The sequence below is a fragment of the Hippocampus guttulatus genome, chromosome 13 (assembly GCF_054856545.1).
Source record: "Hippocampus guttulatus isolate MCC_2025c chromosome 13, RoL_Hgut_1.0, whole genome shotgun sequence".
In the NCBI taxonomy this organism is placed as follows: domain Eukaryota; kingdom Metazoa; phylum Chordata; class Actinopteri; order Syngnathiformes; family Syngnathidae; genus Hippocampus; species Hippocampus guttulatus.
Window position 1 is genome coordinate 12771259 of NC_141273.1, and position 27200 is coordinate 12798458.

General features: G+C 42.7%; 1 protein-coding gene across 5 annotated transcripts in view; it reads left to right on the forward strand.

The window, feature by feature from the left end:
• Positions 1–15523, forward strand: part of qkia (QKI, KH domain containing, RNA binding a) — a 74553-nt gene extending 59030 nt beyond the window's left edge. The window contains exons 5-8 of one of the 5 annotated variants that reach the window (XM_086128151.1): positions 1847–1934; positions 3358–3789; positions 6111–6185; positions 8524–15523. In XM_086128151.1, the coding sequence (XP_085984277.1) occupies positions 1847–1934; positions 3358–3789; positions 6111–6185; positions 8524–8540 (612 nt within the window). In that variant the 3' untranslated portion in view covers positions 8541–15523. Of the gene's footprint in view, positions 1–1846; positions 1935–3357; positions 3790–6110; positions 7158–8523 lie in introns of those variants that run through there. The other 4 variants (XM_086128152.1, XM_086128149.1, XM_086128148.1 and 1 more) reach the window with 4 other exon arrangements.
• The last annotated feature ends 11677 nt before the right edge of the window (positions 15524–27200 follow it).

Below are 27200 nucleotides of genomic sequence, written 5' to 3' on the forward strand. Positions count from 1 at the left end.
CTCGCTTGTCTCCGCTTTTCTCGCCGAGGGTGACTGTGACGGCACGTGAGGTGTTTACGTGCAAATGGATGAGCACAGCGTCGGATTAAATGATGCTTACTCTTCATGCTGACTGCCCCCCCCCCTTTCAAAATGTCTCTTCAGTGATGCGTTTATTGACCAAGTGGTGATAGATCGATACATCAACCCGGGGTCAAGCTAAGTGCCACCCTCCATTTTTTTTTCACCCTGACCCTTGCTTGAATGAAGACGTACTACCTGGCCAAGCCTTGTTTGTCAACACGGTTATTGAGTGTTCAGCAGGAACAGGCGCTGGGTGTGAGTGGTTGTTTTGCTTTACGTGAAAAATGTGGGTCCCTGAATTTAGCCGTAATGAAAGAGGCTGCCGATTTGCGGGAGTGACGTTCGCCGGGCTGGTCGTTGCACACAAGGGAGTCAAGAAAATGACTGTACAGTGATCCCTCGCTACTTCGCGATTTACTTATTTGGACATGTCTGTACTGTTTATGCAGCAGGCACTCATTCAAGGCGCATGATTGGTTCCTGGTGCGAAATCGACCAATGACAGCACCGAGTGGATTCATCCTGTGAGCTGATTGGCTGCGCATCTTCGCAGCCCCACCCAGCACCTTGAGTCTCCCTACTTTGCGGTTTTTCACTTCGCAGCAGGGTGTCGGCCCCCATTAACCGCGATAAGTGAGGGATCACTGTAATCATCCTTCTGATATGGATTATGAATATGCATTTATACACCTTGATGTCTCTTTTGACATTTTAACTACAAAGGTTTCTTGAGAATCGCTGACGTCAATTAGCTTTCTTTCCTTTTTTTCCAAATACTGCCCACGCCTGCAATTTGTGGAAAATGGTTGCCATGGTGAATGCTTTGCTTTATCTGCAATTTGGCTTCTCATGAAATTGGTGTGTTGTCTACATTTATTTGAATGAGAATGGGGGAAAGTTCCTCAACACAATGCATCATCATTTTGTTGATCAATTACCGTATTTTCCCCACAATAAGGCACACCCAAAAGCATTCAATTTTCTCAAAAGCCGACAGTGTGCCTTATAATCCGATGCGCCGTATAGATCAGTATTCAGATTTCTTGTACGTAGTATGTTAAATGTTCTGAAAAGCACTTTGTTACAGCTGCAGTGGTTTCAAAAGCTCTATATCACAGGTGTCAAAGTCAAGGCCTTGGGGCCAGATCTGGCCCCCCATGTCATATTATGTGGCCCGCGGGAGTAAATCCTGTGTGTCACCTATCATGATGCTTGCTGAAATCTGTACCGAAATGTCAAATTGTCACAGGTAATAAAGAATGTTGAGATTTTGCACCAGCCTTCCGAGGGAAGCCGTAACTCCGAAATGGCCCGTGACAAAAAATGGGTTTGACGCCCCTGCTCTATATAAATAGCTGTATTGGATTTAGTGTGGCTCCATCTAGTGGATGTGTAATGCAACCACAGCCTTTATTGTGGCTTCTATTCTATGTGCCTTATAATGCGATGCGCCCTATATATGAAAACAGTCTCATAATAGGCCATTCATTGAAGGTGTGCCTTATACTCCGAAGCGCCGCATAGTGCGGAAAATACGGTAATTGCTCTTTTTAAATGGTATACATGAGTCTGGGGATGTTCTGACCGCATGGCTTTGTCACCAGCGTCATATTGAGATGAATATTGTCATGGAGGCCTGTGTCGGGGTCCCACAACTACCCAAAGCTGACACTATGTTAGTGTTTCTGTATAAGGCACACATTCTTAACAGTCAATGAATTGGCCCTGTGTCGTAGTTGACATTTATTTATCGGCATGCTTTTTTTTTTTTTTCTCCCAACAGGCGGAGGGCGAAGACAATTTGAAAAAGGTCCAGCTGATGGAATTGGCCATTCTCAACGGGACATACCGAGACAACAACATCAAAGCGCGTGAGTGAACTACGATTAACACCACTAATGTACATTGCCCATTTCATCATAGGACACCCGTATTTTTTCTTTATTATTATTTTTTTTTACCTGCATGCTACACATTTAATTAAGACCATTTACTCAATTAGCTTCTGATGAATTAACAGCCTTCACCACCATCAGGAATCAGTGTTTAGTCAGATGGCCTGTGTACATGTGTGTGTCCATGAGCACACCCCTCTTCAAGCTGACCAAATAATCTGTGTTTACCTACTCCACCACGAGTAGCCGGAGAACCTCCATTTTGTCCTCCGCGCTCCTTTCCCCTCCATCCATCCTTTCTCCGTCCACCCTTTTTTCCTCCAGCCAAGGTCGCTCGGTGATCCACTTGCTCTTAACTTTGCAGCACACCTGCTGCAGATCACTGCGCTCAAGCTCTGCATGTCGCCATCTAGTTGACACATCTGCTCACCGAAGAAGCACCCATGGATCATATAACCGCGCTAACAACCTAAAAAAAAAACGCGCTCTTGGCATTCGGCTTTGAATGTGTTCAATGTCACTGCGATCGCAACCTCTGCGGAAATGGTTTTTCGCAAATATCGCTTTGAATGGGATGGGGCAATCAGACATCTTTTGTCGTTGCTACGTGGATGAAGATCGACATCCCACAGTTTGTGTTTGTATGTGTCACGTGTTTAAAAAAAAAAAAAATTAAAAAAAAGATTGTTTTAGTGGTCACTTCTGTGATTTTAGTATAGGATTGGATGCATCCCAAAGCCAGCCTTAAAATGAGTGGTGTCAAACTCAAGTCACGGGGGCCCGGATGAGGCCAGCCACATCATTTTGGGGGGGACCAAAATTGTCTTCATTTTTATTCATGTTGGGATTTTGCACGCAGATGACACCAATGGTTCACAGCCACAATTTCCAAAGGAAACCATAATTACAAGGTCCACGGCCAAAATGAGTTTGACACCTCCAAGATGGTGAACATTCATGATCGTTCATTCCGGTAACGGTCTTGGCATGTTGGTGTGTCACCTCTGCTGAGTTACCGATTCAATTTGTGCGTGTTGTGTGTGTTGTTCACGTCACTTCTCGTGCTATTTGCAGTCAATGTTTGAGCCGCTGCTGCCCGAGGGATTTTTGTACGCTTTGCACTGGGAACGACGACGGCAAGCTTTGTTTTGGTGTGAGGGGTTATTTTGTTTTGCTTTGTGGTCCACCACCATGATCATTGCATGGACTAATTTTACCTTTTGCCCCCCCCCCCCTCCCTTCCCTCCCTCCCTCTCTCCCTGCCAACTCTCTTCTTTTCCTCCTCTTGTATTTTCACCCTTCACTGTTCATCTGTGATAACCATCGGTGCCACTTGGCTCGACCTCTTGTCCTCTGTCTTCTTTCCACTTCTGTCCTTCGCTCTCTTCGCTTATGGCAGCCACCCTTGCGTTCTCTCTTGCAGCGGCGGCGGCGGCCGCTCAGGGACCCCGCCTCATAGCGGCACCCACAGGTCAGGTGTTGCCGCCCCCGGCGCTCCGGCCCCCGACTCCGGCCGGGGCCCCCCTCATGAACCTCATCCGGCCCACTCAAATGGCCGCCATGCTGCCCAACGGCACCCCCACTCTGGTGCCGCCCACGCCGGATGCCGGGCTCATCTACACCACACCTTACGATTACCCCTACGCCCTGGCGCCCACCTCCCTGCTGGAGTACCCCATCGAGCACACTGGGGTTCTAGGTAAGCGGGCCTGGGGGAGCATGGGCGCGGCGGCCCTCTTTGGCCAGCCCGGACAGGAGGGCAGCTTGTTTTACCCCAGTCTCGGGGTGCTGGACACGGCTTCCATGAGCCTCAGTCAGGACTTTTTGAAAGGTAAATATGTTGTGTCCACCTGAGGAACTAAAAGACACCCTGAGGGTGGATGAAGGCGGTGAAGCTCTGTGGCTAATGTGGACATTTTTGATTCTGGAGAGGGGAATGATTAGCCCTTTGACAAGAAGGTTACTTTACAGTTAAATTTGGCTCGGCGCTCCCAGGTACGCACTGCCTCCACTCGGCAAGGTTTACACAGGCGGGACTCAGCGCCGTCCGAAACGAGGCGGCCCGACAGAAACAAGCTCGCGTACGCGCAGCCCCGCTCGCTAACCCTTTCATGCACTGGCCCGAAGGCATATTCAGTCTGGCAGTGGATCCCTTCGGATTTCTGCAGCTTCTGAAAAGATTTTTTTTTTCTGTGCTGCAGGCGAGCCTTGATGCCTGCAGATAGTCCCTCTGTCACTCCCACTGGGGATGTTCATTAAATTCCTCCAGTCGTCCTTTATTTTCCTCATCTCCTTCGCCTTCCTTTGTTGTTTCAGCCTCACCCCCGGTGAACCTGAGCTTTGTGCTAATACCCGAGCTTCCCCTCCATTCGGTGCCCGGAGTCCAGTTCACTACCGCGGACTATATTACATGCGTAACCCGGATGGTGCTTTTAGCTGACCAAAGAGACGAGCGATGAGCATCCGTTGAGTAATACCGACGCCAAATGTCCACTGAAACCTTATGACAAATCCACTAAGCCTGTTAAAAAATAATAATAATTATTCTTCTCGCTTTAATACGACACACTTGTGATGTTGTGTGGAGCGTGAACCTTAGCATGTTGCCCCCCTGCCTCTGGGAGTCGTGCGTAGCATCTTTCTGTTTAACTCGCAGCGTTACATTTTTATTTACTCCCTCGATGGATCGGTGCCTCCAGCAACAACGGGGGCCGGCGTGGAAGGCGCACACTGCTTTTCTCACACGTTTCCATGCGCCCGCCCGCCGCCACTACTCTTTATCTCTCGCCACCATTGGCTTTATGGACAGCAGGGAAATGTTGGGCCATCTGGCGCTTCAGAATCGTCATGTAGGTGGCGGCGACGGTATTTGCCAAGACTCGCCACACTGAATTTCTTGACACACACCCTGCCTCTTCCGTGTGTTTGAATCCCTCCACGTGTGCATTTTTTTTAACATAGTGGAACCTCAAATGTTTGAACTCAATTTGTTCCGGGATGCAGCTCGACCCCATTTTGAAACAAATGTTCCTATAAGGGCTCCCGGTGGGTGAAATGAACAGTTTTCACTCTGATACAAGTAAAAATCAGTGGCGTGTGGTGAGGTTCATGGTTGGTGAGGCACTGACTCCTTTAGTGTCAGATTTACAAATATATAAAGCAAAAAGGTAGCTTATTCAATTGGCTCAACATTATATTTGCGACATGCAGACGATACGGCAAGCAGCACGAGCCAGTTGCATGTATCACAACCCAGTTTGTGATGATTGCGCAATGCAATGCGCATTCAGAGGTGAGGCTCTGCCTCACCTGCCTCCCTTGACCGCACGTCCCTGAGTAAAATCATCCCGACCAGGCCATGCTGCCGCTCATGAAAAAAATACGAGTGAATAACGTCCCCAATTTAAAAAAAAAAAAGAACTAAACTGAGGTTGTGTGATATGCGATCATCTCCTGTGACGTCATTCTTGAGATTGGTCCATTTTTTTTTCTTTCTAATGTAAGCAAAAGTCATAATAGGACACAGCAAAATCAAAACTGCTGGGGGCGAAAGTTTTGCAGATCCCGAAGAGTAGGCCTTCAGAGGTTCCACTCTATTTGAGCAGAACGCGCCACGCAAACGTGGACGCGGGAAGGAAACGACCCCCAGTCAGGCTGATTGGCTCGCGAGAAAATGGCGGCGTTGCAATGAATGCGTGCGGCGAGAGGCAGGTGGCGTCTGGCGCTATTCAATTACCATCAAATCCGGATTGGATTTCCCCACCTCTGAAAAATAAGGAGACAAATTTCTCCCAATCCCCTCTCCGGACCCCACTGGAAGAATTGCATTATTTTTCCCAGACAGCCCGGCAGCCATTACCCTTCACCTACCCTATTTCCTTTTTGTCCCCCCCCCCCCCCCCCTCCCCTTCACCCGAAAACTCTTGAGCACTGTGGAATTTTAATGACTTAACTTATGCATATTTGAATACTATCCCCCAAATAGGTGTATTTTTGTTCTACTGTATTATTTTCCTATCTGAGCTATGTGACGTGCATATGTGCTATTATCCGGTGTCTTGTAATATCCCAGCGTTATGCTAACGGTTTCAAAGAATAATGTGAATGTTGAACGTGAATGGTTTCTAACCTTGTGGACCTGTTGCAATCTAGGTGCAATGGCTACTAAAGTGAGACGGCATGACACGCGGGTCCATCCTTACCAAAGGATTGTGACCGCTGACAGAGGTCAGTTTAGTCTCTTAGCTACACTCTGCTATCAAATGATGCATTTCAGTGATGATGATGATGATGATGATGATGCCGATGCCTTAATTGGGAATCTCGATTGTGTTGTCTGTATTATCGTATGTGTTTGTGTTTTCTCCCCACGCCGCACCCGTATATGTCCACACACCAGCTCAATCGTGCGTTGTGGCGTGCACATTTTGTTTACATTCAATCCTTAGCTCACAAAGAGCTCATTTGCAAAAATTAAAAAAGAAAGACATTTTTAACGGGGCCCCCCGCCTCCCTTTTAAAAATAAAAAACAGTCACACCATCTACACATTTTTTTTTTATATCCAGAAACACAGAAAGCGAGAGAATCATTATTCATGGATAAATGTACGTTTTTCTTTCATCGAAGCCGCCGCGTAATGCATGTAAGCGCTCATTTGTTCCGAGGATGGATACGTGACTGATTGTTGGGCCCTATTGAAAATGCCTTCACATTGCAAATGAGCCCTTCACGAAAAGGATGTGTACACTGTGTATTTTTCAAAGCTCAGGCAAAAAGTGATCCTTGCAGCTTTTTGGTTCATGCAGCTGTGACGCCAGTACAGGTCGTACTTTGCAGGCAATGATATGAGACATTCCTTCTGAATGGGAGCTTGGCACCTAAAATGCTTTGTTTTTTTTGGGCCTTGCAAGGAGCAAAGGAAGCAATTCCTCACTGCATCCCAGAGAGCAAAGTAGCCATTTGGGGGGGGGGGGATTTATTTTTCTACAGAAGTTCAAGTCACACAGACGCCCTCTAGCTTTAGGTCGCTTGCATTCCCTCCAGTGTACCGCGAGATATAACGTTAATATTTCACCTGTACACGAGGTACTGTCATTTTATATTTTTTTATATCGAAATGTATTTATGGTTCTTGTGTATATTTATATTATATAAAAAGTATACTGCGAAATAAAGAGGAAAAGAACAAAGCGGGAAACAGTTGATTGGCTTTTATTACACTTTTAACACTCGTCTTGTAACGTTAGATCGATACGACACAAATCACCCAGGGGGAGAAAAAGATACCGAGGCCACGTTCACACGGATATTTTCAAAACTAAGATTAAATATCGTAAATCAAGGCCAAAGTTTCTTCTCATCGAGCGGCTTTTGCGACATTGGTTTGGGGTGTTTGAGGCTTGCTTCAAGAAACTAGTGATGCACGAAATGAAAAATGTCACCCGATAGGCTCGCCGATAATGTGCCGCTTTGTCTGACCGATAGTGTTAACCGATATATATCCAATTTTTTTTGTGTGTGTGTGTGTGTTTCACGACAAATAATATAAATATCGGCTGTTGCTGCTTCAGCAAATAAAACGTTTCAATCCCGCCTCTTAACTCATTCAGTACCAGCCAATTCTAGACCAAGTCTGAAAAGACGTTTAAAAACGTCTTTGGGAGTGAATGAGTTAATGTAGTCGAGCCAGAGGATGATTTAAAAAAAAAAAAATACGAGTGAACGTGGATGTTTGTAAACAAACGCATGCAAAAGACCATTTGTCGTGTCCCCCTCACCGAACGATAAAGTGATATCGTGACAGGGCTTTGTCAAGTCATTTTCACGGACCAAAACGATTACAAATGCTACCCAGCATCGCCACACTTCAACACGCCCTATATCTTCCAACAATCCATCCATTTTCGGAACCACTTCCCCATCACTCGATCCAGGGAGTTCGGCTTAGCTACCCAGCTCTTCCCCAGCTATTTTTGTTCAATGTAAGGAAGCTCTTCTGTCTTTTCAAGCTAGTTGCTTCGACAAGCTAGCCTTGCTCACACTTGGAACGCTTGACGCTAACGTTAGCTGGTGTCTGCAACGTTTTACACGAAGCGCTTCGTTGCTGTGCATTCCGATTCTTCCCGCCACGCTTCCGTCGGGCATTGTCATTTGTCAAAATGAGCCACCGGCCAGCCATCGCGTCGCCGCTTCATTCCTTGTGACGCGATTCATCGCAAAATAACACCTGTTTCAAAAGCGCGCATTTGAAATGACACGTGTCAATTTTGCCGTTTGCGTGTGGACGTGGCCTCATACGCAACTTATTTTCTGTTTGTCTGTCCATCCCTTTTTTTTTTTTTTTTGCTTCTATGTTTTGCGGGGCACTGGGCGCAAAATCCAACCAGCCGCTGCAGCGGCTGGGTGCGGTGGGGCCCACACATCACAGATTGCATTCATTTTTATTATTATCATTTTTTTAATTGTTCAAAATGATGTCATTCCAGTCTCTTCCTGCTGACACTAATACCCTTCTATCTTTGTTTTTTCTGTTTGTTTTTGTTTTTGTTCCTAACCACCTATAGCCGCCACCGGCAACTAACATGAACCTTCTGACCTCTGAACTCTTCACCCAATGACGAGCCGCCCCCCAGCCTGCCTGCTGATCAGTTAACTGGTAATTTGCCTTTTTGCTAGCCTCTCTCTCTTTCCCAGTGACTAAAGAGAGAGAGAAAGAAAGAGAAGGGAGGCACCAACCCTAACACGCCAACAAAAACGTCACGCCCACATGAAGTTGTGTGCTCCTCGTTTTTTTTTTTATTCTGTTCATTGAGTTCCGTTCCCATTCTTTCTCTTTCTTTTTCTCCACCAGTCACGCGTCGCGGGTGGGATTTTTGTGGTGTTAATCATACATGTGCACTGATGTTAAATAGCAATAAGATGCCAACCAGAGAACCCACCCGCTACACCCCCGCCACAATTTTGTCACACCTGGACGCCAACCATTTGGTTTTAGAATGCCAATGCCCCTCCAAAAATAAAAATAAAACAAAGAAATGTGGTGGGGTGGTGTCCCAAGTATCAACCCCCCCCCCAAAAAAGAAAAAGAAACAGAAGGAAAGAGAACATCAACACTCACCTTAACTTTGTTGAAATTGTCATCCCGATTTGTAATTATGACACATTCTGGGTGTGCTGCCCTTTTTCACTCTCGCCCAGCCCAACAAAAAAGCTTTTCTGTCTTGATTTGTTTTTAAACCGCATGGCTGTAACGATTGCAAACAATAATGCGCTTTTTGTTTCATTAGTTTTGTGTTTTATGTTTTTGGGGGTGACAATTTGTATGTTTTTTTTGTTTGTTTGTTTATTTTTGTGTTATATTCAGTTGACACTTTTTTTTGTTGTTGGACTAAATTGACAAAGAAAGACGCAGGCTGCTAAAGCTAACGCCGGGGATGGGCCAAACTTGGGATGAAGGGTTTACGTATGCGTGTGTGCTTTTTTTCTTTTGTTATTTTTAATTTTCAATGTTATGGTTGTGTTTCTTGACATACTACATCGAAAGTATGGTGTTTAGGAGGCTTTGCCATCCCCACTTCATCCATGTTACAGTGCCTGATGCATTTAGAACAAACTAGATCTCAATGAGTTCGCTGAGCTGTGATCAAAAAGACAAAAAAAAAAAAGTATTACGTGTGAATATTTAGCCAAAGGTTTTGTTTTTTTTTCCCGATGATTTTAGTACAATTATGATGAGCTATCTGCCATTGTGCATCTGCATCACACAGAGGGCTGTTTTTAAAGTTTGGAAAGGTGTGAATTTTTTGTGGTGCCTGCCTTGAAAGCCAGTCAGTTAGCATTTTGATTTTGTTTTACTTACATGGTTTTTTTTTTTTGGTTGAATTTTTTATTCCTGAGGAGGAAAAACAAAAACACCAAAACGACTCCTTGGATTAGCATCGAAATGAAGGGTCCCTCCCACCTTTTTCCAATTGTCGTTTTTAATTCAATACTTGGCCATTTTTTGTGTCAGGCCAACGTGCGAGCGCATCCACAATGTGTCACATCTCGTATCTTCTGAGATCCTTTTGTTGAACTCTCTCAAGAACAAAAAAAAAAAAATAGGATGTGAAAGCCATGCCTGCCTGTTCAAATTGCTTTATACATACGTCTTATATACATATACATAAATATATATATCAAAATGTACATAACGCCATTGCATATATAAATACATACACAGAAGCGAACAAAAAAAACAATTGATAATTTTACAGTACAGGGTGCTGGAGTAGAGGAAAAAAGGAATTCTATTTTTGCCAATTTTAGCTTTTGATACTTTGCAGATACAAACATCTGATTAAAAAAAAGACAATAAAACAAACACAAAAAAAAGAACTAGTGGGTGAGGAGGTGCTGTTGGCCTGGACTTAACTGGAAAGAAGAGTTTATTTTAAAAAATCTAATAAAAAATACAGGAAGGAATCAAATAAAAGCAAAAAGTGCCTTATCAAGAGTGGTGTTTTTCCGAGAAGCGTAAAAAACAAAAAGAAATGCCAGCACCCACCCAAGATGGCGCAGAGCGGAGCGTGGCGTCGGCAGCCCGCGTTAACTCTATGCAACCCGAATTAGCTGACTCAGCTAAATATGTGCCATGGTTTTGTTTTGTTTTTTTGGTCTTCCTACGATTTCTTTTTTCTTTTTACTCGACAGCCCTTTACTCTGCTGTGTGAGCAGGCTTTGATCTCCTTGATTTTTTTTTTTTGAGAATCGTATGAATTTTTAAATTTTGATTTTTAGTCTTTTGGTTTTGAGCGTGTGTGAGCGTGCCGTACTTCCCCGTCGGATTAAACGGCACTGCCGATAGTAGCAATGCAGTCGGATGCATCGTGAGCTGAGAAAAATACATTTAGGATTTGTTCAAGTTCAACCGCGTTGGTTTCAACAACCACAATTTGGCGACAAATAGCCACCGTTGCGACGTTTGGATAAAAGAACCAAATTGTTGAAAACACCGGCGACGCTGATTTTTACCGATTCCGTTCATGGCTTTCTCATCGAGCCGAAATGGTCAATGAAATTCTTCTTTTGTTTTCAGTGTTACTCTCATTATTCTTGCTCTTATTTGTAGGAAAAAAATTGAAATGCAATATAAGTGGAAATGGCTGTACAGCATTCGACAGTATTATGAGAAGTTCCCCCTGCGATGTTACGCGCTACGTTGTGTGGCTTGGGTAACATCCATCAGGTGATGAAAAGGTTGGGGGGTGGGGGGGGGGACAAAACAAAAAATTCGTATTCTCTCTGGCCTGCCTACTCTACATGTATGATAATGTAATTAACAGCCATTGTTACAGGTTTATAATGTATTTTTCTAATCTCATTTTATATGTGTATTAATCATGTTTCGGAGTGCTTTTTTATGACCCCCCTCCCCTCCCAATCTGACTCTCCTCCTTATCCGCACCCCCCCCCCCCTTCACTTTTACACATTGGGAAATGTTATATTTTGTTTTCATGCCCAGCTTGTTTAACTCATGAGCTACTTTTAGTTTCTCTTGTCATAAGTATTTTTACATGCTTGCTATTTAGTTTTACATGGTGTATGCTGTTATTTTGAATTTTTTTTCTCTCTTTATTAACCTCTTGGCATTTACTTTAATAAAACATTCTTAGTAAGAATTTTACTAACGCGCTATTTTTGTCTTGTGTTTTTAACCAGTCTCATGAATGTATTGACCCGGTCTGGTTCACGGACTAACAGAATTAATGGTGACTCGTGGACACTGCACACCTGTGTGCGCAAACGCACACACACACACACACACACACACATATACATACACATACTCTAACGTGTTCTCATGCATTTTTATGTAGGGAATCGTCCAAATGTTAGCATTTTGTTACGATCGGGACTATTTTCGACCTATTTTCGAATTTGGAGCAAAAAAAGCAAGAATACATAGCCATGGGGAAAATACCGTATTTTCCGTGTTATAAGGCACTTCGCAGTACAAAGCGCACCTTAAATGAATGGCCTATTTTGAAATTGTTATTTTTATATAGGGCGCACAGGATGGAAGCCACAATAGCGGCTGCGGTTGCATTATGCACCCACTAGATGGGGCTATGCTAAAGGGAATACAATACAGCTTCATTTCAAAAGAGTTTTCATAACCGCTGCAGCTGTAACAAAACACTTGACAGAACATTTTAAAAACCACGTCCAAGAGATCAGAATATTGATCCATATATGAGGCGCACCGGATTAGAGGGCGCACCGTCGGCTTTTGAGAAAATCGAATGCTTAGTGCGGAAAATACGGTGCATGTACAGTAACAGATACATTTGTTACAATTGACACCAAAATGCTCCTCGCCAAATACTGACACAGTCATCCTCATTGATAGTGAAGTGGTAAGTGACCCCTTCCCGCCCCCAAAATGAAACAACGGTAAAATCGCCCTTTCGTCACATTGAACAGTTGTTTCTGAAGTGTGAGACTTGTCGTACAAAGTCCTACTAAATTGCCATGAGAACAGGTTCCACTCAGTGAGACAACGCCGCCACCTAACTGGAAAGTGCACGAGTTGGTACGCGTCCCTCACTCCTGCTCACGCATTTCTCACCTCTGTGCTGAAAACGTGATATCTGCTGACACTCTTCATACCTTTGCCCTCGCCAACTACACCGCTGCTGCGTCTCCACTCGAGACCACTCCTCTCGTTTTTGTTTTTTTTTTGTTTTGTTTTGTCCTTCTGTGTCACGCAATCCTGGGAATTAGCAAGACGGTGACGAGCTCTTCTTCTCGGCTTCAAACTCCCCCAACCCGAAACGGTCATCGCCGAAGAATTTGTTTCCCAGAGCAGATCAATTTGTCATCGGCGGTGAAAGTATCAAAAAGGGAGTTTGGTTATGCTGGTATTGCAGCTGTTTCCTGTCTGGTGAACACTTTGCATCACTCGCATTCTTGAGAGAAGAGCGAATACCTTTCGGGAGCCTCCCTCCGTAATGCTTAAAGCAAGAGTAGAGGTCAGGAGTCTCTTGAATTACAGTGCTACCTCTACTTACGAAATCAATTGCTTCTGGAAGAAATTTCTTAACGAGAAAAGTTTGTAAGTAGGGGCGCGTTTTCCATGTAAATGCCCTAATTCGTTCCAACCCCCCCCCCCCCAGCACCCCAAAAATTCAGACATAAATGTTTCCTAAAGCATAAGAATGCATCAAAATATGAAACAAATACATGTTACAATTCGATTATTGCACAATAAATGAGAGCATTGCATCATGTAAAAAAACAACAACAAAGAATAAAAATGATGGTCATTTAAATTAACTGCACCCTCATCTTTTTTTGCCCTCTTTAGTTCATGTTCTCTCTCAGAAGTGGTTTTGTCAAGAACTGATCCAAGGATGTTTGCTTTTGTCGACTTTTAACTCTTTCGAAAATGTCAAAGGCAAACATCAGCATAGTGAGCGATGGCCCGACTGGTGAACACTTTTTCTGGGGGATTCACATTTACGTAAAACTATCGGAGCGCCTCAGGCCCGAGGGGCAAATGACGACAACGCTGCATCGACACAATTCTATGTGCAGACACTTATGGTAGAGGCCTTGCCACTTTCCCACCGAAACATGCAATGTGGTCAACATGCCTTATGAATCAACCCAGAAAAGAATTTTCAAAAGTTTTGAAGGGACCGTTTTACAGTCATCTTTGCCATTTCCAGGGGTCCGTCAAAGACAAACTGATTCTCGAAAATGTGTCCCGCACATACTACGCAGATGGATGATGCTAATTTGTGATGAGATTTTTGTCTAATGAATGTAATTGGTCGCCATGAAAGCCAAATAGTTCAGCTGCACAAGCTCGGAGCTCGACCAAAGACAACTCCTGAAGCTCTATTTTTGTATTTGTATTTTTTAACCAACCGTTTGTAAAACAAATATACAGTACAAATGTCCCGCAGGCTACAGGTTCCACACCGCAGCTTCAAAGCAGTATATGAAGTACTTTGGGATCAAAACGACCATTTTCTTCCCCCTTCCATTTTAAAAGCCCATAATGGATTCCAGCTATCTTGTATTTATGTTCATTGGAACTTATTTTTTTGTTTCTTTCTTTCTCGTCTCAAACACTGCCAGCGCGTCAGTCTACTGCTGCGTCATCCCTGGCTTTTGAATCCTTTTTGTCCCCTCCCCCGCCACTCGACGTATTGTCACGACACACATGGGGAATATATTAACTTCATTATTAATCCTTATTATCATTGCCAGGGACGCCTACACATTGTTACCTCATTTTTCGTTTTGGGTTAAATCCTCACGACAAAGGAAAAGAGAAAAATAAACTTGATTGCTCAGTTTGTCCTCCTCAAGCACACAACAGGGATTAGGTGTGTGTAACATCAGCGTTAGCATCTTCATAGGAAATTAAGTGAATTATTAAGAACTCCTGTCAAGACTGGATTAGTAGCTGTAAGAACAAATCTGCAGTTTTTTTTAGGTGCCGTATTTCCTCGAATAGTGGCTGCACCTCAAATGGTCCATCCATTTTTAATGTGTTTTTTTTCATGCACCCTGTACCATCATAACTTATGCCGTCCACTGTCGTAACCGTCGTCCCCGAAAGGGTTAACGATTAATTTGATCAACCATTAGTTACCGATTCCTCGATTAATTGTAGCACCTGTAATTTCTACAAATAGATGCCTTCCACAAATAAATGCCACTACTTGAGGAAATACATAATTTTTTTTCGTTAAGAGAAGTGTCGGGTCCAGTCAAAATTCAATGCATACGTTCAGGCATCAAATTGTCCTCCAAAGTACCAAATGTTGCTGCCTTACTGTTAAACTGTTACAAGAGTGCCTTTTTCCCTGATAATTTTTTTTCTGACAAATCCTTTAAGTGCTACTTTCTGTCGCCCTTTATTTCATCATGTTTATTTTATTATTTTTCTTTTTTTGAGGGGGATAACGCACAAGGAAGTGATCGTTTTGGTTTTTTTTTTAAGTTTGTGCCTCTGATTGGACTAGGGTATGTCATCCTGTGCCAATGTCATACCGCCCCCACCGCCGCCGTCTCTTTGCGAAAAAAAGACGCGTCTCAGGGCATTGAGTGTCTTTTTGACCTACTAACGTTTCCCATCTGTCCATCTTGCCTTGTCTCTGGCTAACAAACATTCCTTCAGTGAGTTCAACGGCAGGTTGGTCGCACTCGACAAAAAAAGAACAAAAAAATACAACCAAATTGTGGAAAGAAATTGCCCCACTGGATTTTTTTCTCATTTTTTTTCAACTGTTATGCATTTAAAGAATTCATTATTAAACTACAGTATTATATTTACTGTTAACCGTATAGTGGTGCACTAAAATCTGTGTGATTTTTTTTTTGTGGGATGGGGGGAGGATTATGTGAAGTCGAATATTTTATTGTGTTGTTTTGACAATAGAGGGGCTAGACTGAGAATTTTGAGGTAAATAAACCATGTAATGACACTTTTGTTGCTCGTGCCAAAAAAAAAGGTAAAAAGGGAAACAAAAATGTGTGCAATAAAGAATCGTGTGAGTTTCATCTGACTGCTCAACTGGACTGTTTGCTTCTTTGTTGGTTTGTTTTTTGAACACCTTTTTTGGTGACGTTGTCCTCACAGTTTGGCCTTCAAGGTAAGTCATTTGATTTCCTGAAATCAAACGTTGGAGTTTACGATTGCCGAAACAAGTTAGCAAGAGGTCATCTGACCGCTAGCTAGTAAAGCTAGATTTTCATTTTCAATGTAGACAAGAGCCCCCCAAAAAAGACGACTGTGCTTTGGCTAAAAATAGAAATTTGGGAAATGCATGCTTTTCATTGAATGCATTTTTTTTTAATTTAACGCGGGGTGGGGGGGTGGCCTTCAGTCAGGGCATTTTACCTCTTATTTGGGGAATTGTTGGCCATTTCTCAAACTGCTCAGGGTAAAAAAAAGACACTTAGATGATGATCGCAAACAAGCTCTCATATGGAGTTTAGAGAGTAGTAAAATATATGCAAATAAAACTAGAGAAAGCTCTATATACAGTATATATATATATATATATATGTGTGTGTGTGTATGTATGTATGTAGGCGAAAGCAGTCACCCGTAACACGGACAAAAGTATTGAGACACCAAGTCATTCTACCCACCCTTATAGTGAAGATTTCGGAGTCTGAATTTTTTCGGGAGTGTTTGTCTACTTGTTAAGAAGTCATCAGGGAGGATCAAGTAAGTCTACACAAAACGCCTCATCAAATCAAAAAAGTAATTTCACATGATGAATCATCAACTATGGACTAGCAGGGGCACCTAATCAAGGCACCCACTTAACTGCAGATGGAGGAGGCCTTCAACTTGGGATGAATTGGCGTAGGGTTTCCATTCGACAGAGAGTTGAGGAAATATCAAGACCAGACTGGAGATGGGGGGGGGAGAGACTCACAGCCGCATGAATTGAGGGGACTATTGAGAAAACGGGAAGTCGAAAGGATGTGATGTTGACGGCAGCTTTGGCCCCCAGCAAGACGCATCAAAGGAGCATTTGTCGACAAGCCCAGCTGTGTGTGTGTGTGTGTGGAAGGGTTGCATCAGTCGTGACAGATGAACCAGCTTCCTGTGGAATGAATGCAGGGCATTCATCACAGTGCAGCTGTTTCTTTCTGTCTTTGTGCGCCTCCGTCATTTGCATCCCACTTTTATTGATGGGGACTTCTTTCCTGCGTGGCGACCATCTCAATCAATCGACCTTTATTTCAAAGGAGCCTTTCATCACTGGCGACTGGTGGAGGGGGTTTTTTTCTTTCAAGAGGGGCCATTATATAATCACAATTTTTTAAAAAAGTAGGCAAAAATGATAGAAATTCATAAGATAAAAATGTCATTTTTTTAGGTATGTTAAGTGACAATCTGAGTGTGAAAATCGTGATCGAAATCTTGAGTAGGTGTGCCGCTAGTTGTCCATAAAACCTAGTGACGAAACAAACTGCAGGAAAAATGTCTCCCTCTAACAGAGCAACGCGATGCTGCTCTTAATTATTGCACAATCTCCCCTCACTCGGCTGACGTCGTTCCAATTGACGCAGCTGTCAGCTTCAATTAGACGCCTAATGTCTTGCATCAGGGGGAGGCTGCGGCCACAAGTGCAACAGCAAAAGAAGAGGAGGGGGGGTCATCAACGGCAAAGGTCGCCACGTCTCAGGTTGACAGGCAGCGCGCCGGCTAAGGAGCTTTTTGAAGAAAATAGTGTAAAGTCAACGGATCCAAACTGTGGCCACTAATCTTAATGCCAATCGGAGAACAGGAGCTGAAGGTAAATGAAAGGGAAACCAAAATGTGCCATAGGTGTGAATGTGAGGTAAAAAAAAAAATGTTGTGAATCCCCTGCCACTTAACGCTTGTGATATTTGCAGCTATCAAAGACAAGTAGGAAGTGTTCTTGAGAAGTTCCTTGGAGGCAGCAGTGACTCTTGACAAAAAAAAAAAAAAAAGCGATGCACAATCAGACTCTTGTAAAGAAAGCAACGAATAAGAGGCTTCAAAGCATGTTACCCTCTCAGGAACTCGAAGCACTTGTACGCACAATTTGGGCTGATTAAAAAAAATAAAAAAATTACCAAGCAGATGCATAGATATGACCAACTCAATTTTCAAACATGTTGTCGTGTTGAATATTGCCAAATTGACATAATTGCAATATTTACAAGCATCCATAAGGATTTTATGATTTTAACCCGAACCCAGCTTGGGGTTTTTTTGTTTTTTTCGGCTCCACTCACTGAACTCGGATATAAGTCAGTGTTGTGTGCTTACCGTTTGTCCATTTAATGGCGGCCAACGTTCTTCCTTTTGCTCCCGTAGAAGAAGAACGGGTATTTGGGAGCAGAGATAATTGCTAGCGGCTGGTGTGTGTCCACCAAGGAAAGCGAGGCCACAGAGGACTTGACCATGTCAGCTCTTATCTTCTTCGACCCCCCCCCCCCCCCAAAACATCTCCCGTCAACTCTGTTGTCGGCTCCAGTGATTCCCAACCACTGCGCTGTGGGAAATCACTTCATCAAGCCAAAAATGATTTACTATTTGACTCAAATAACGTGCCTTCGCGCGTCTCCCTAAACGAGTGACAAATCGAGACAGGCTGAACGATTACTTTCCCACTAGATGGCGGAAGGCGCAATTCACCTGCGTACCCACTTGGTCTTCGCCACTCAAGTTTACTGTCAAACAAAACAAAGAGAACTATGTGTCTTTAAAAAAAAACACACATAACTTCGCTTAATGCTAACGCTAAACACATTTATGTTTCAGTGCTATAACCCTTTAAGCAATGGATTAAACACAAATGGTGCAGCAACGCATGTCGACATACAAGAGTACTCGCTCATATATGTACAGCACACACACACTGTGTGTGTGTGTGTGTGTGTGTGTGCGCGCGCGCACTCTGTCTGTGTCTATGTATGACATTTTCTCTCTCAACTCCTTCACTATAGCGCTCAACGTTTAACCCGTTTGGACCCGGATGACATTACATCACAGGGTAAGGCCTTTCTTCCGTCTGGCTAGCATACATAACCAATGCTAAGTGAATTACAAAACTGAAAAAAACCACAGTCCATGAGGGCGTATTTGACCAAGCACGGCGAACTGAATAGTACTCGGTTTACTCAACTTGTTCCTGAACTGCAATCTTTTGTTTCATATCATATGTACGTGGCATGCCCTTTAAGGGTAGCAGTAACCTATCTGAGACCAGAGTGGATTGGGCACTGAAGTGACCTTTGCAATGCATGCAAAGTACATGTTCAGTGACCTTCTGGTGAAATGAAGGAAGTTTCTTATTGTCCTGTGGGTGCATGTCAGATCGTAAATTCTATTTGAACAGCATTGTAACGTATTGTTTCGCAACAAATATATAAATGGGCTGTTTTTCTCTGAGCAATCAAAGTGTGGCGTTTTCACAAATGAGCTGCATTTTAATCCTAATGACAAGCATGCTTCATCACAGCTCTAAAAGAAGACGGAAAACAGACAAAAGTACTGTAATGTTGATCATTTTAATCCCAAGTGCCTTTCAAAACGCAAAGGAAGCTATGCATGGAAAACGATGACTCAAAAGATAAAAGACCGAGTCGTACCAGTATGACAAATAATCAGAAAATGCTATTTTTATTTTTATTTTTAAATGTATGGCCTGAAAACAAAAAGTAATGGGTAAAAATAATTTTTCTTTGTATGTGTCACGTTGCAAGGTGGTGGTGGATAGTATGTACCTTTCAAAACACCAGAGTGGTAAAAAAAAAAAAAACTTGCATATATATGCATATATACAAAATGATTAAGAAAATTGTAAAGAGATGCAGTAATCGTAATAACATTTTAGCACTCTCAGAATGTTTGCAAAAATATATATATATTTTGGGGGAAAATAAAACCTAAACATCAATACAAATCTTTTCATATAACTTCAGAAAATGTCGGGAAAAAAAATACAGGAAAAAAAGAGAATTCAATTTTTTTGTAAAGTACCATTATATAGAGTACTTGGGTGATAACAAAAAAAAATCTCAAAAATAAATCAAATCATTCACGTAATTGTGATAATAATACAAGACAATGCCATAATGACAATTTTAATAATAATAATGTAGTCCAATATATATTTTAATAACTAAGAAGACAAAGAACCTAAGCGATAGAGCTCTTTCTCTTACTCACGCGCATGCGCCTACACACACACACACACACACACGACACACACGGAATGGATGTATAAGCCTCGGGCGACTTTAGGCTGCGGTGTGGTATTACTTCAAAGCCATTAAAAAAGAGCCCCGCTAATCTAAATCCAATCATTTGTGCACTTTTCCCTCCCTTCGCTGGCATCATGCTTTCCGTGTGAGGCTCAGATTGACAGTGTGTTGTTTGGACAGGGATAATGCTGATCGTGGCGGCTTAGAGGAGACTATATAAAGACTCTTAATAAAATTCTAATTAAAAAAAAAAAAAAGAAGGAAAAAAAAACCCTCCAGTATGCACAACATCTCTGATTGTAAATCAAATCTCCTTTCTTCCCGCTCGCAACCTCCACTCTTGTCACCTTAATGGATTGTTATCCGCCTTAAAGCGACACGCCAAAAACATAAAGTGTGTTGTCTACGAGGCCTGCGGGTTGACAACGGGAACACAAAGCTCCTTCACGTCCAAACCCGCATTATTGTCGTATACTTTCTATCGGGAGAGACTTTGCGGCTATACAGTCTGATCCTCCAAAAACTTGATTTTCAAAATGAAAAAGGTGAACCATGATTAACTTTGTAAGACCAAAGCTTCAAAGTATTTCTTCTTACAGTCGTTGATTGAAGAAACAATAGTACAAAATAGCCAACGCCGAGCAAATATTTTTGGCTACCGAAAACATTCGAAGGTACTTGCAAATACGTTTGGCCATATTTGCAATAACTGTCGTACCTCTACTTATGAAATTAATTGGTTCTGGAAAAAATTTGTTAACTAGAAATGTTTGCAAGTATAGACGCGTTTTCCATGTAAATGCCCTAATCTGTTCCGAGCCCCCCAAAATTCAGACATAAATGTTTTCTAAAGCATAAAAATGCATCAAAATATGTAACAAACACATGTTACAAATTAGACATTTGCACAATAAGTGAGAGTTGTGCACAATGTAAAAAACAAAGAATAAAGTAAAGATTATATAGGATGATCATTTAACCTTTAACTGCGTCCTCATCCTTTTTTGCTTTTTTGCCCTCTTTAATTCATGTTCTCTCTCAGAAGTGTTTTTTGCCTGGAGTTGTGTAAAGAACTGATCCAAGGACGGTTGCTTTTGTCGGCTTCTAACAATCCTTCGAAAATGTCCAAGGCAAACATCAGCATAGTGAGCGATCGCCCGACTGGTGAACACTTTTTCTGGGTGATTCACATTTACGTAAAACGATCGGAACGCCTCATGGCTCGCAAAAAGTTTTTAACATTTCACCTTCAAGTACATTTGAACGTATTTGGAGACACGGCAGATCGTTAACTATCTCAGTGGAAGGTTAGCAAATATTACTTAAAAGAATGAACAGGGTCGCAGCAGTTTGCAAAAGAATCCTGCATATGTGTGTGTGTCAGCGCGCACATGCCCACACTCGAGCCGCTACCTGCTCTCCCCGAACAATTAAGACGAGCCTCCTTTCAGTATCTGCGCTCCAATTAATTTTTCTACTTGAAGGGGCGAGCGGAGACTCGTGTGCGAGCACTGACGGAAGATTAGAGTAAACTCAATTAAATATTGACGGCTATAAATAAACACGCTGGTTTGGCGAGGTGCCACGCCGCATACTCCATCGCTGCTTATCAACTCGGCAAATGTTGAACTTGGGTTGGGGTGGAGGTGAGAGCAAGGACAATATTTCCAGGGTCGACGCAACTCGGGCTGATTACAATAATTGACACATACTGTATCCACCTGACTTCTCATCTCTCGATTGAGCTATCTAAATTAATTAATTAAATGTCTGATGTCATGATTGTGTTGTTCCTCAGGGTAGTGTACTAGGGGCCCTTTTCTTCTATCCATCTATCCAGCCATCTCCATTTTTCAGAATTTTTCTTTTCAAAAACTTGCTGTGCTTTTAAAATTTAATGATTTTTCCTGACACATTTTTCAGAAAAATGTTTAGAAAAAGGAAGCAATTTGGGGTTTGTTTTTTTTTTCAGATTTCTTAATTTTTTTTGTAAATGTTATTTTCTAACTTTTTAGATGTTTCTATATGTACTTATTGGAATAGTCCTTTCTGTAAATCTGTTTCTGTATTTCTAATTTGTGTTATCTGCCCTGCAGCGTTTATTTACTTCAGACTAAGAGACTTTTTTTGGGTGGTGCGGTAGTTTTTCGCCAATTTTGTGTCATACTCTGACTTTTCAAGACTTTTAAGCCTTCATGCATGTCTCTAGTTCTTATTTTCATTGTTGATTACATAGGTCAATGGCAAATTTTCATCTGAGATGGGTTTATGTGTCCCTAAATGTATTTTTAATCCTGATTTTCAAAAATTCTACATTTCTTTTCTTGCACATCAGTTTTGAGACATTTCATATGAAGCAGCCAATCTGGCCATACGGGACTTCTCCTGAACATACCAATGGCCAACACGCCCCTGACTGTCTTTATTGGCTTGATTGGAAAACTGTTGGTCGTGTAAATGTGTATTATAGAATTTTCCCAAGCTCTCCAGCCGTTTAATGGATCACATTTAGTTTGCATAAACATTTGGTAAATATTGTGCTCCAAATATTGGCAAAGCATCCAAATTTTCAATAAGCGCAAACATGTTTTGGTGTACATTCCAAAAGTTAACGTTGGAAGTAGCGATATTGCTTCCATTCCTCTTGACGACAGTCTGGTTTTGTTTTTCCGAAGGGAAAAGGTGAACAGAGTTTTAGAGGGGGACAGTGTGGGGGATTTCATCGTCGGCAAAAGGCAGAAAGCGAAAAAGCCTCCATTCACGGCTCCACAATAGTCCATTCATGAAGAGCCTCGTGCCTTTTTATTGAAAGCATTCTGCCAGCACTTACAAATCCATCCTATCTCTTTGTGCTGCCATCGTGTGAGGCTGCCCTCCATCCACACAAGCCCAAATCGTCCTATTTGTGCAACACTGCTTAGACACCCCCCCCCCCCCCACCCCGGTTGGGACATATCAATGAAAGGAAATAGAGCCGTCTTTATCCTGTTGAGATGGATTGCATCTTCAAGTTATGGCTGTCACAGAAACCAGGCACTCAGTTCGTAGCAAATTGTTACCCAAATAGTTTCTTTCGTTTTGTTGGAGACTGAAAAAAAAAATGCAACGGACAAATATAAGAAAAGAGATGAACATTTCTGTTGTCAAGGTGGGTTGGGGAGTTAGGTTAAGGATTTGGGATAAGGTTAAGATAAGATAAGAAAACCCTTATTAGTCTCGCAATGGAGAAATTCCCGATTCACAGCAGCAAAGTTATGAAAGGAAGAAGTAGAACAACAAAATATAGGAGCTGCTGGAAAGGCAGCCACTCACGCGGCGCCATTTTGAAGTCAAAATAACAAAAATAACACAACACAACACATAGGACACAGTCAGTCGTGCAATCTTCACCACTTTTCTGCATAGACTTTGTTGTCTGAAGCAGTTATAGATGAAAGAGGAGAGGATCAAAGTGTCCTTTCACCAGTGGATCAGAGACGTCATGCTGAAAATGTGCACACGTCTGCTACAAGCTAAGTTTTGAAAGCAAACGCGAAGCTGTAGCGTCCATTGACGAAAAAGAGATTGGCTCAAATCTCCTGTCCCATGTAAATCCACTTCAATTCCAAGCCGCGACTCCCAGTTCCACATCCGCATCGGTCAGGGTTTCTTTAAAAGTGAAAATTGACTTTTTACAATTTGTATGCCAATAGTTGGGGCACTTACAACGTTTCTTCTAAAATGGAGATTGTCGACTGGAAGTTTAGATGTACTAGTTTTTGTTCAATGAAGGAAAATGGTGGAAATCCTGAAAGCGTGAAACTGTAAATTCCATCAATGCGTGCGCTTTCTCTGGGACAGTGGTGACAGTGTTCAGAGGCACTTGAAACAGTCCAGAGCGCCGTTTGTGTCCCCACCACATATGCACAAGTTCCCACGGAAACGTGCGCCGGTTGGTCTTTGAAAAGTCACGAGTACAACTGCATAACAATGATTATTCATACTCAATATAAGGAACGGAAATCATGTAGAAATGGCTGGGTGCCTTGACACAGGATTCACATTGGTGCCGGCAAAAATACATTTTCCCCAGGCTATTCATATATTTTTTTGCTTTCGACAATGATTATGAAGATATTCTTAGCCCGGGTCAAAATTGACCTGGAATATGCACTAGTGCGGAAGGAATAACCAAGTTTTCGTATTTTCCTTCAGACCCATGTGCAATTTTAGCCGGCAAATGCTGCCACATCCTCGTTTAGGGGCTCATCTCCAATTGTCGCAGCCCAAATGAAGCACTTGGACTTTGCGCCGAGTTGACAAGATGTGGCCGCCTCGGAGGAAAGACAAACGAGGCACGACGAAGGATTAACAGCTACCTGTCACCCGGGCGGCGTGAGCGCAATCACGATGAAGGAGCTAAATAGCAGCAATCAGCGGAGACGCAACGCCGCCGCCGCCGCCTCCTCCTCCTCTTCCTCCTCCTCTTCTTCGGTGTGCCAAGCGATGCCGCACGCCGCAATTATGCAGGCGTCAGCCCTCTGCGACAGCCACCTCGTAATTTCTCCCCAATTTGACTGGCGAGGCTTTGAAAGGGCCCCTAATTTGGATCCCTTCAGCTTTATGCTAATGTCTGAGCGCTGACGCGTGCACCTTTGTGCTAGTATAAAACCAGCACGTGTCGTGAAGGAGCGTGACCATGTTGACGTCCAAGAAAATCGAAGATGAACAATGAGGTATTCGGGTGTACACCAGTGAGACGCTTTGTTTTTGATTCAACTGTCGTAGGAACAGCAAAGCTGTATTTAAATATTGGCGTGTTGTATGGATGAACATTTCCCATGCAGGCAGCAGTCCCTGAATGTACTTAAGGTACTTATGATGCTGATTGCAAAAACATAGAAAGCTTAACTTTCATCCGTGATTTAAAAAAAATCGAGTAAACATTTTTTTGACAGGAAGTGACATTTTAATTCAACAGGAAGTAAAAATTGATTTCATGGTTTCATGCTGCAATCTAGTTGATTGTGCTACTCCATCTAGTTTGCCCACATTGAACACAGGGATGCAGTATCACACTACGCAATACATTCATGCAGACACGAAAGAAAAAACGCTGTGCTTCTTCTTTTACTCCCGTAAGTAACCCAGCAAGATGCTGTAATGTTTTTCATCGAGGAAATAGAATACTTTCCTGTGAGTATTGTGATATTACATTGGTCAATTAACTTCTACCTGTGTTGCTCCACTGATTGTGTTAAAATATGCATTGCTTTTAAAACCACAACTATTAATGCTAACTGTTAACACGTCAATGGCATTTTACATGAGTTAAGCGTAGTGGACTTTCCTAAGTCATATTTGTTTAAAATTCTTTTTATTTTAGTTTTTTAGTTCGACAGTAAAATTCGACAGCTTCAAGCCTCGTTACTGATGAATTGTTCACTATTTGCTGCTTTTTGCAACGTGAGTTGAATTGAGTCATAAGGCACTCAGATCTCAAGTTTATGAACTTAAATTAAGAATTACAAGTGTGTTAATGTGTACTTGTCTTTCTCCATGGAGAGCAACACACACACACGTTTAGTGTAAGGGCTTGCTAATGGCTAACCTGTCAAGCCACCCTCAGCCAAACCGCTTTCAAGGACGCGTCAGCTTTCCGTCACGATTCGCCACCACAGGCCAGTGGCCTTCTTTTTCCCCACCGCTCTTTTTAACTCTTCATTCCTGCCTTCCGACGGCCAGGAAAGCGTAATTAATCACTGCCCGTCTCGAATGAATTGACCAGATGGGGTGTTATTGATCTCTTGGGTAGACTAACACCCCCTCAACTGAGCTCATTGGTCAAACACATTAGAGAAGGAATGTCAAATATTCCACCTGAAAAGTGAGAGGTTAGCATCAAAGAAGTCTCAGCAAAGAAAAAAAACCCCAACAAAATCACTTGAAGTTCACTCTAGCTTGTGTTATGCAGTAAAAAAAATAAATTTAAAAAATCATATTTCGAGGACAAGCATCCCTGGCTCGTTGGAGGCAGATGACGGCGATGTCTACCTGCCTGATTTTGCATGTCATTCTTGCATTTGACACATTAGTCTCAACCCCGGCTTGTTTACCCGCAGACTGTGTGTGTGTGTGTGTGTGTGTGTGTGTGTGTGTGTGTGTGAGCGAGCGTATGTGTTTACATTTCTGTTTTAGTGCCGTGGTTGCTCGCTCCACTTACTGTAGCTGATCTGTACAACACAGAGCGTTTTACACAATGGTCTATCTGCCATGAACCAAATCCCTCTCGGATATCACACATACGCACACGCACGCACGCACACACACACACACACACACACACGATCAAATGCTTTTTAACGTCCCTGAATGCTAGAGCGTGCCAACCTCCTCTCCACATCCCTACAACCACTTTACATCCCTCTCCCATGTGGACACGAGGGAAGGGAAGAGGGTGGAGTATTACATGTGCAAAGGCTGCATTCCATGCCCCCCCCCCCCGACGCCACCGTCCCCCTCATCCGTGGCCGACTGCATTAAACATAAGGAGCTTTACTCGATAGGGTTCCATCCAGCTTTAATTACCGCAAAGTCTGCGGACGGCGCTCTGCACAACAAGCGAGGGAAAAAAGACCACTCGCTTGATGCTCTCGTCTCAATTTACTCTCAAGTTTATTTTCGACGCAACTTGAAATCTGGCTTGTTTGTTGAACACAAAGCTATTGTAATGTGCATTTAATAGTTCTCCCTGTCACTTTTTGTTGCTTGCAATGACAAATGAACAAAGAAAATTATTTTTCGTCAATAATATTTTGGGGATAAACATGATTACAAGCACTAATGTGATAAACGGCTACTGGCAAGAGAAGTTATGTTGCATTATTAGCACTCGTGACTTTGTGGTTCTCCACAGAGGCCTCAACTAGTGTCTAAGTGTCCCCGAAAAAACTGAATGAATTGAGTTAAGACGAGCGACTTGACCGCATTGTAATTGCTGAAAGGATGTCACAGTGCAGTGCCATAAATTAATTAGCCTAAAGCGCTTAGAGAAAGTGGCTGCGATGGCTTCCAATGGAGGAAAAGCCAGTGGATGGAAGTGAACGTGTACTTGAATAGTAAGTCACTTAGTTGTGGTGAGGGTCAAAAAGAATGTATCGTAAACCTTTTTTTCATTTCATTTGCATGTGCAGCTTCTTAAATCCATGCAGAAAAATGACTTTTTTTCCCAAAAATGATAATAATATATACTGTGTATATATATTTTTTTTGGGACAAGTTGTCATAAACCTCCTAGACTGGTGTCACAAAAGGGTTCTTGTGGGAACCTCTGCCATCCATGTTTTCAAAATGGACCCGTGGACTCAACCTGGGGACCGTGAAGGATCCCACAAGAACCCTTTCAGGACACTGGCCCTGGAACCTTTCTGACATAGCTTGTCGAAATGTACAGAAACAAAAATCTGCTGCCTCCGAACGGTTGGACTAAAGTTTTAAAGCAGGCGGACG